Source organism: Telopea speciosissima, chromosome 1 (assembly GCF_018873765.1).
Source record: "Telopea speciosissima isolate NSW1024214 ecotype Mountain lineage chromosome 1, Tspe_v1, whole genome shotgun sequence".
In the NCBI taxonomy this organism is placed as follows: Eukaryota; Viridiplantae; Streptophyta; class Magnoliopsida; order Proteales; family Proteaceae; genus Telopea; species Telopea speciosissima.
In genome coordinates, this window is record NC_057916.1 from 21,559,777 (window position 1) to 21,569,502 (window position 9,726).

The 9,726-nt window shown below is 40.2% G+C and overlaps 1 protein-coding gene across 1 annotated transcript; it reads right to left on the minus strand.

The window, feature by feature from the left end:
* Positions 1-2,950: 2,950 nt before the first annotated feature.
* LOC122648717 (pentatricopeptide repeat-containing protein At2g13600-like) lies at positions 2,951-7,007 on the minus strand. The gene is made up of 2 exons (XM_043841942.1): positions 3,520-7,007; positions 2,951-3,198 (listed from the first exon to the last, which is right to left on the minus strand). Exon 1 carries the CDS (start codon positions 6,941-6,943, stop codon positions 4,082-4,084), a length of 2,862 nt encoding a protein of 953 aa, XP_043697877.1. The 5' UTR covers positions 6,944-7,007; the 3' UTR covers positions 2,951-3,198; positions 3,520-4,081.
* Between the last annotated feature and the right edge of the window lie 2,719 nt (positions 7,008-9,726).

The following is a 9,726-nucleotide window of genomic DNA, read 5'->3' on the forward strand; positions in this document are numbered from 1 at the left end:
AGAGCTGTGGCTATTGGCCTTCCTCTTCATGCATTAATTCCATCTGCTTTATCGGTTAAACGTTAAAACTGCTGTTTCAAGTCCTACTTGTCAACAAGAACGGCTTGTTTCATGCAAAAGAATGAGATGAGAACAGGAAATAGAACATGTAAAGGGTCGTACTCAGTGCACAAGGCTCCCGCATTTCGCAAGGTCTGGGAGAGGTAGATGGTAGGCAGCCTTACCCCCCTTCACAGAGAGGCTGATTCCCAGGACTTGAACCCGTGCCACTGCGCTGGCGGTAACGAGACCTTGGCATCGCACCAAGCGACGAGATAAAAACTGTATGCTGTATGCAACCTTTTAACTCAATTCCTTCTTTTTAAACCCTACAGAACTTGTCTCAACACCCAAGATATCGATTCCCTTAAACATCTAGCTGAAAAGAGTTCCTCCGTCTGGGGCGTCTAAATCCTCGGATTTCTGCAAGTGCCCATTTATAGATAAAATTCAACAATTCTCTAACCAACAAAACCAGAAACTCCTTGAATCACAGTCATAATCAATTGCAATCATCCATCTATGCACTGATTTTGAGAGTAAATAAGATACTATTAAAGCATGCTTCTGTTTATTTTGAGGTTTCAACCTTCAGATGAAGAATGAAAGAAAATGACTGAAATTTAAGCGGATCAAAAGACAGTAAAACAGGAAAACAATAGCCAGAGATCAGAACAATTTTCATCTGTGCCTTGACGATTTCTGGTTTTACCTAAATGGGAAAAACAGAATTGAAATTGAAATTGAAAGAAAATGGGGCATCTGAATTCCTCTCTCCCCCTTTCTCTCTTCCCTTAACTTTGCGGGTTTTTGTTGGCCAAGATTGAATTCACAGTCTGATCCTCCTGAATCTTCTCAAATGCACCAAACTAAATTAAATTGGTAGATTAGTAACTGTATAACCGATACAAAGGGGGAAAATGAAACAGAAGAGGTAAATGAAGATGGAGACGATGGAAGTTAATCCCTTTAATTTGTTAAATTTGATTTTCCCTTTTGCCCCTCCTTATTACTTATAATTCTGGTTTGCCCTTATTTTATTTTTGTTCCAAGTCTGTCCCTATTCTTTAAATAAGGATCCCTTTTGAGTTTTGAGTCCCAACTCCTTTATGCTTTCCATAAATACCCCTCCCTTTATGCCTAATTCAGCCTTCATCCTTCTTTTGTATTATTACCAAGTCTGTCCCCAATCTATAAATTCTAATACCTTATGTTTCTAATACTTGTTACCTACTAATTACTCCCTTGGACATTTGGTAAATTACATTTTGCCATTCCTTTATTATAATTGAGTTTCTATTGCCATTTGTGGGCCCATAACACCCAATTTAGGGTCTTGGAACCCTAGATCACATCATTTTGGAGTTGCAATTTTTTGAAGATTGGTTCTTGCATGGAGTGATGGTTGTTTAAATCTGGCTTATCTAGGATTTTATTTACTACCGCTGTTGATGTTAGGGGCTTAAGTGATGATGGCTGTGCTGCTGGTTATTGCATCCATATGATGGTGGTAATATTCTATATAGCAACCTCTGCATTATTTGTCCACGTGTAATGCTACACGTGCGGGAGAGATTAAAGATTATTATTATTATCTGCTCAACTCATCAGCTGAAGATTGTTATTATTTGCTTGTTCGTGTCATTTGCTCTTGTCCTTAGCAACAATTTTACCTTATGAAGATGGTTACTTGTGGTTTTTCAGCAACAACATTCTTCTGATTCACAACAACCTTATATTGTCTGGTTCACAACAACCTTATACTGTCTAGGTCACAACAATCTTATGTTGTCTAGCTCCCAACAACCTTGTGTTGTTACTTGGTTCACAGTAACCTATACTGCACTTTTGCCAGTAGTTCGTAGTGACCTATGCTGTAATTTTATCTGTCTTCTTTATGGAGATTACTACTTACTACCTGCCTTCCTTGAGAAGGGCTTATGATGTTGTTGTTGGCTTGTTGTTGCTATGATATTTTGGATTACTATTGGTGTCCTCTGCCGCTTATTTTGTTCGTTGTTGGCTGGGTTTATTCAACAATAATTTTTTTTTTTACTATTGTTGCTAATGATTGGTGTGCTTGAGTTGATATTGTTATCAGAATGAAGTTCTCTGTGCTTGCTGGCATCTACAACTGCTATGTATGTTCAGGACTAGTGCTAATATCTATTTTTGTTGTTCCAAGCTGGAGCCTTTTGAGATATATACTCCAGCTTGAGGGGGAATGTTAAGACATGTACCGCACATTAGGTGTTAGTAATTAGTCACGATAGGGGGACTGTCCCTATCGTGATATAGGTTGGCTTATTTAATTTAGTTAGTAGTTTATTGAGAGTTTAATTCTTAGTCTTGTTCGTCTTGTAATTAGACATCGACTCTTAGTAGAGACCACGATAGACACAAGTCTGAGTCTATTGTGGTTCAGCAATTCTCCTCTCTTTGCAGGTACTAGTTTCAGATCTTGTTTCGTTACACTTCTCTTGTTGGAGCCATTGTTGGATGCGAAACCATTATGACTGTAACATAGTACGATAAATTTTCATTAAAATAGAGGGGAAATATATTGTAGAAACGACAGGTTTTTGATCCATTGGTGGCCTTTTTTTGGGGGGGGGGGGGGAGGGGGATGGGGGGAGAAAGAGAATACATAAATTTATTGCATTGTTTGCTCCACCATTTGAATCATATGGCAATGAGAGTTTACATGTGAACATTCTTTCACTAGAACAGCCAGGGGAGGGTAAATTATATTTAATGTTCACTATTTTTAAATAAGGTCCAATCATATTAAGCAAGAATATTTACCAGTTATAACTTATAAGTGTTCTTATTAAATTTACAAAGGGGGGGGGGACAAGCAAAAAAGTGAACAAACTGAGCTCAGAGATTAATTTTTCTCAATATTTGAGTAGGATACAAACAAACAGGAAAAGGGGGGGGGGGGGGAGAGGGTTAGCAGAACATTCATAAGAAGCACATCAAACTGAAATAAATTTACTTGGCTGATTCAGAGTATCCAGTGGGAAAAATTCAATTTCATGAATGAAGCTTACCAGTTCTGCTACGTTCTGGTCAGCACATGGTAAGAGATGATTATCTTTAATGACCTTCATATTCCTTGAGATCTCCTATTGATCCATAGTTGAAGACATTAAAATCCTGCTCCCAGGAATGAAAGACGCCATTTGACAAAGATTAGACAATCAAACTTTAATTGTTGGAAATATGCTCTCAGCAATGGGTTTGAGAAAAGACAACAGAGAAGGCAAGGAAGTTCTGGTCAAATGATGGGAAGTTACACAAAATAACAACAAAGTTCAGAAACAAAACTAAAATCCTAAATTAGTCAAGAATGAAAAAAATAGGAAAACAGAAAATTTGGACACAAATACTCCTCCAGTCACTGCACGTGAACAAGAACCCTAGATAATTCAAGCATCAAAGAATACTATAACTTGAAGCTTGATCACGTACACCCACTTCTAGTCTCTGTACTACCATATGAGCATCGGAATGGGAAGTCAAGGGTGGCCTGTTTCACGTAATGCAGCTTGCAAAATTTGGGTCGAGAGAATATAAGAAGACTTCACCAATTAGAGACAAAATGCGGAAAAATTGAGAGAATTGAAGATGAGGAGGTAACCTAGGGACTTGGTGACTTTAAGTTAAACGAAGAGGAGTCAGTAAAGAGGGAAGGGTAGGGAAGGGAACCGAGAGCTCCTTTATCTTCACGAGCGATGCATCAGGAATTACGAAATTTAGATAGAGGAAGGGGTGAGAGGGGATAGGGTAAGTGCCAAATGGATCTGACCATTGGCTACCAATCTCAATCCAAGGGGAGTAATGCATATAATATTTATTGCTTAAAAAAATCATTCTATCAATCTAATCACAGATTATGTGTTTCTCAACATGGATAATAAGCATAATAGCTTGGGGTTTCAATATTGTTCCTTACACTCACGCCATCTTTATGTAAAAGCTGAGTTTTATGCTCGCATCTCCTCACTGGAGTAAACTGAACCGTGCTCCATTTCCGATTTCATGTAAAACCGATTGTGTTTATTTGAGGGACAAACCTTTCTTCGATCATCACAGCTGCCAAATCTAACAGCATTTTGTTTATTTCCTGATTCATATCTTCGTTCCATGTGTTTTCAACTGTAAAGGCATGAATGGAGCTTCCAATCTCAATCCAACTACAACCAGGCAGCTTCCTGACTCCATGATCAACCATCAATTTCCTCACATGATCAACATCATTCCATCTCCCAGCATTTGCATAAATATTTGATAATATCACATAGTTCCCTGGATTCTGAGGCTGTAGCTCTATGAGATGGTCCATTGCATACTCAGCCATTTCCACATTTCCATGGGTCTTGCAGGCAGAAAGAAGAGCACCCCAAAGGCTTGCAGTGGGTTGCAGCGGCATCTGAAGAATGAAATTTCTAACATCCTCAAAGTGGCCCTTACGCCCAAGGAGATCAACCATGCAAGCATAGTGCTTCCCACTTGGCACAATTCCATAACTGGCATTCATGCTGTTAAAATGTTTCCATCCCTCCTCAACCAGCCCAGCATGACTACATGCAGAGAGAACCCCAACAAAAGTGACACCATCAGGGTCCACTCTATCCGCTAACATCTGGCTAAACAAAGTGAGAGCAGATTCTGCCTTTCCATGCACTGAAAATCCCTGGATCATTGTGTTCCATGAGACTACATCTTTCCAATGCAGAATCCTGAACACTCGTTCTGCATACTCCATGCATCCACATTTAACAAACATGTCTATAAGTGCATTTGCGATAAATAGATCGTCATAGTGAAGCCCACTTCTTATGATGTAACAGTGAATGGATTTTCCATGGGATAGAGTAGCTGATTGTGCACATGCTGGAAGGATGCTAGCAATTGTAATGGAATTGGGTTTTAGTCCTTCCAACTGAAGCTCACAGAAGTGCTTAAAACTTTCATCAACTTCCCCATTCTGTGCATAACCTGAAACCAATGCAGTCCAAGTGATTATGTTGGCAGATACCCCTGCCATTTTCATTTCATGGAAGGTTCTTGAAGCCTCATTGAGATATCCATTCTTTGCAAGAGCTGATATGATTGCGTTCCATGACACCAAATCCTTATCATCTATTGACTCAAACAGATTAATTGCATAATCTACATTTCTACAGTTTCCATACATGTTAATGAATGCTGTGCAGACAAATCTGCTCATCTCACAATCATTTCTAAGAAACATGCAGTGTAATTGCTTCCCTATTACTGAACAAGAAGAACTGCCAATTACTGGAAGAATAATATCAAAACTCGTTGGGTTAGGCTTCTGGTTTGACCACTTCATAGAAGTAAAGGTCTCCAAAGCAGTCTCAAAATCGCCAACATCAATGAATCCAGCAATTACAGTATTCCAGCTGTGGACATTAGGTTTCATGCAGTTCTTACGCATTGAATCGAAAAGTTCCAATGCTTTATTGGCATAACCATTGTAAGCAAAGCAAGCAATAATAGAGTTCCAACAATCCAATTCCTTTGACCTGATGCAATCAAAAACTTCTTGAGCAGCTTCAAGATCTCCACATTTCGAGTACATGCGTATAAGGCAAGATGCCACAATACTCCCCAAGATATACCCATCCCTGCTTAGGTGCCCATGGAGTTCGTTTACTTGTTTGATATCTTCTACTTGTTCACACAGTTGATCTAATAATGTTAATGACATTACATTTAACATCATACCATTCTGCTCCAATTGGTTGACCAGACTGAAAAGAACTTCTACAGGCTGTCCTCTTTGGAGAAAATGTGAAATAATGCAATCCCATGTTGTTTTATTTGGAATTTTCCCATCTTTATCCATCCATCTCAATAATTCAAGAACCTCGTCAAAGAGATCCACCTGAGCATAACCCTTGATCATGGTGTTCCAACAAACAACATCCTTGTCCTTTACTCTATCAAATATGAGGCGGCCATACCCCAGACCACCACAATTTGCATACATATCGATAAGAGAAGTTCCAACAAATTTTTCATACTCAAACCCACTTATAATAACCAATCCATGAATCTGTTTCGAAAGTTCTAGTGAACCCAGATCAGAAAAAATAGGCAAAATCCCCGCTAAAGTGGCTGAACAAGGTTTAACCCCCGAAAGCATCATTCCTTTGAACAGTTCCAATGCTTGTAGACCATGGCCCATCTGGGTGTAGCCAACAATCATCGAAGTCCAAGCAAAAATATCCCTGACAGCCATTTCGTCGAAAGTTCTTTTGGCATCTCCAACATTTCCACATTTGGCATACATGTCTACGAGAGAGTTCATTACGACCAAATCCCACTGAAAGCCACTTCTTATGATATCCGCATGAACCCGTTGCCCTCTCCCTAAAGCCTTCATTCCTGAACAGGACTTCAAAACCAGAGGATAAAGGAAGTGATCTGCTCTAAATCCTGCCAAAATCATTTGCTCATAAGACTTGAAGGCTTTGAGCGAATAACCAGAGTTGGAATATGCCCCAATCATTGCAGTCCAAGAGAAGAGGTTTCGTTCGGCCATCCCCTCGAACACTTGGCGGGTAACCTCGAGATTCCCACATTTCGAATACAACATCATCAGATTGTTCAGTATGACTACATCAGGTCTGATGCCGCTATCAACGATGTGTTTATGGATCTCTCTGCCCTGAGCAAAGGCTTTGAATTTAATGCAACATCTGATGAGCGGGAGGTATGTTTCGGAGGTCAAAAGTTGGCGGGCTGAGTCTGGGGTTTGGCGAAGGATTCGAATGACCTCGTCGAGGCGGCCTTCCATGGAAAGCGCCCACAGTTTCTCCGCAAGAGATTGCTGCTGCCCCCATGAGCAGAAAGTCCTGCGTATTAACATCTGCTCTAGAGGGACAATGGGTCATCATCATTCAAGGGCGTCTGAACGGGTACAGTACAATGGCAAGCTCGAGAAGCTCAAAGAGTACATGCCTGGGTCCCCTTCAAATTCAATAATCTCGTACCTTGCAAATATATAAAATTATTTATACATAGGATCCTAATCTTTATGATAATAACAATTTCCCTCCCCTCTCAAACTCTTACATCTCTCCCCTCCTCCTACCCGTAGGCCGTATAGCATTCCTCCTTCCCTTGAAAGTTGAAACTCTCCCACTCGCAGTCGCATTCGCGTCTGGAGGTATGTGAAAATCTCTCTCTCTCTCGCTCTACTATGTCTTCTTGGCCTCACGGATGTTTGCATTTTGCAGAAACTATCAACGCTGGTCGCGGACGTCGCCGGTGTTGGGATTAGCAGAGGTAAGTCGAACCAGTACTTCTTCTTTCTCCTCTTCCGAAACGGCAAACATTAAGGTGGTGCTGCTAGGTGGGGTCTGAAAAAGTGTTGTGCGGCTACTGGGGGTTGGGAGGGAGGAGGGGCGTCGGTAGAGGTTTGGTAGTTACTGGAGGGGAGGTTGATGGGGCAGTGTGAGCAGACTGTGGGTGGGTGGTGCTCGATGAAGGTGCGTGGGGGTTTGGGATGAGGTGGGGTTTTGTGGGAAGAAACTCTATTGAGGGTTGGGGTCAGGTGAGTGCTTCAAGTATGAAGCTTGCGCTGCTGCGGGTAAGAGCTCTGTTGCCGACCATGGCACCTGCCTTCGGTCAGGTGTGCCGTGTGGGAGATTGCAGGTCCTTTGGCAAAAATAATAATTTCTTTGCTTCCCCCTCCCCTCTTTCAATTTAAACTAATGTGTTCTAATGACAGCAGCCTATGCTTACTTAGAAATACATTTGGGCATCCGAAAAATTTGTTCTTCCTCTTAAACTTGTTCATTAATAATCTTACCAAAAACCTGTTTCAATCACATTCTTCCTATTGTGTTGTCATGGTAACCAGTAGGCATTCTAAAAAGTAAACCGTTTTCTGTACTTAATTTATTGAAGGAAAGGCCATTTCAACCTATAATACTCTGCAACAGTTTAATGGAGTACATGATTCATAGAGAGGAAGACAGACCTAAACTAGACTCTTAAGGACATTGGACTGGAATATCAATTTAGGTATTTTGTAGTGACTGCAGTCTTGTTCTCTTTTACATGGCCCCTTGAAGACAAGCTTACCTAGCTCAACTATCGATCTTCTAACTTTCAAGTGAAACAAATCTAGCCACGTGGTAATATAAAGGCTCCTAAATTATTGAAAAATAGTATCAAGACATAAAGATGGAGAAATTTGGTGGATGAGCCATGTGGAAAGTGACGTGACTAATTTGACCATTGGACATCTAGGAAATATTCTAAATTTTTTTTGGACAAAAAAAGGTGGAAAGAACGCTTCCACCAAATGGTTTATTTAAGAAACATAGTATGACTTCCTGCCGGAGAGAAAAGCAGGATTTATAATGAACTTAGGTGGTTGAACCCCCCCAAACTCTAGACAACTTCAAAATAGTAGAGCACCCTTAGCTAATACATGGGACTCACAATTCATCAAATGAGATACAAAAAAGAAAGAAACACTACCAAAACTCCTTCAAAGAGACAAGATATCATCAACTGACAGAGCAGACACCTAGTCTGGAGGGCTAGAAGCCATTTAAGCAAGAGACTAAACCTTTAGAACCAGAGAAACAACATAACTTTCAAAGATGCAAGCTCCTATCAAGCAAGATACCAGCCCTAATATCTCTACTTCCATAGGTGCAGTAGAGAAGTTCCTACAAGATTTACATTTAACTGCAACAAAAAATCTTTCTTGGTCTCGAATAATAACTCCCCTGCCACCACAAGAACTGTTAGATTTCGAGGCACCATCAGAATGAATTATAAAATGATCATCAGTTAAAGATGGAAAAAGAGTAGTTAAAGCAATGGGATCACATTGATACTTAGTCCAATCCCTACTAATACCCAGTCTCCCCTCTTCAACCAAATGATAGAAGCCCTGAATCAAATAAGGGATGAGGACATTAGGGAGAGGTGGAAAAAGTACTGCTACGGTCTACTTAACGAAGATTTCTCAAGTAATAGGGCACCGGACATTAGCATTACTCATCTTGATACCACATCATGGCGTTGATATATACACAAAATTATGGTGTCTGAAGTAAAAGAATCTTTAAGGAAGATGAAAGTAGGCAAGGCACCTGGTCTAGACGGGGTCCCTATAGAAGTGTGGACTGTGGAAGAGTGTAGGAATGTGTGGGTTATCTTGGCCAACCAAGCTGTTTAACAAAATTATGACCACAAAGAATATGCTAGATGAATGACAAAGAAGCATTGTGGTTTCGATTTACAAAAATAAAGGTTATATTTAGAATTGCTATAACTATAGAGGCATAAAATTAATGAGTCATACGATGAAGTTATGGGAGAGTGTTATTAAAACCCACCTGAGAAAGGAAACTACTATTTCAGAGAACTAATTTGGTTTTATGCTAGGAAGATCTATGATGGAAGCTATTTTTTGACTTACGAGACTCATGGAAATATATAGAGAGGGCAAGAGGGATCTCCCTAGTCCATATGGTGTTTATTGTCCTTGAAAAAGCCTACGACAGAGTCCCTAGAGAGTTAATCTGAAATATACAAGTGAAGAGAAGGGTGTCATGTAAATATTTAGACATAAATAAAGATATTGTATGATGGTGTGGTGACTAGCGTAAGAAGTGTGGGGGGTTGAGG

Excerpts from the sequence above, each read along its gene's own strand:
- LOC122648717 (XM_043841942.1), bottom strand. The coding sequence starts at position 6,943 with ATGTTAATACGCAGGACTTTCTGCTCATGGGGGCAGCAGCAATCTCTT.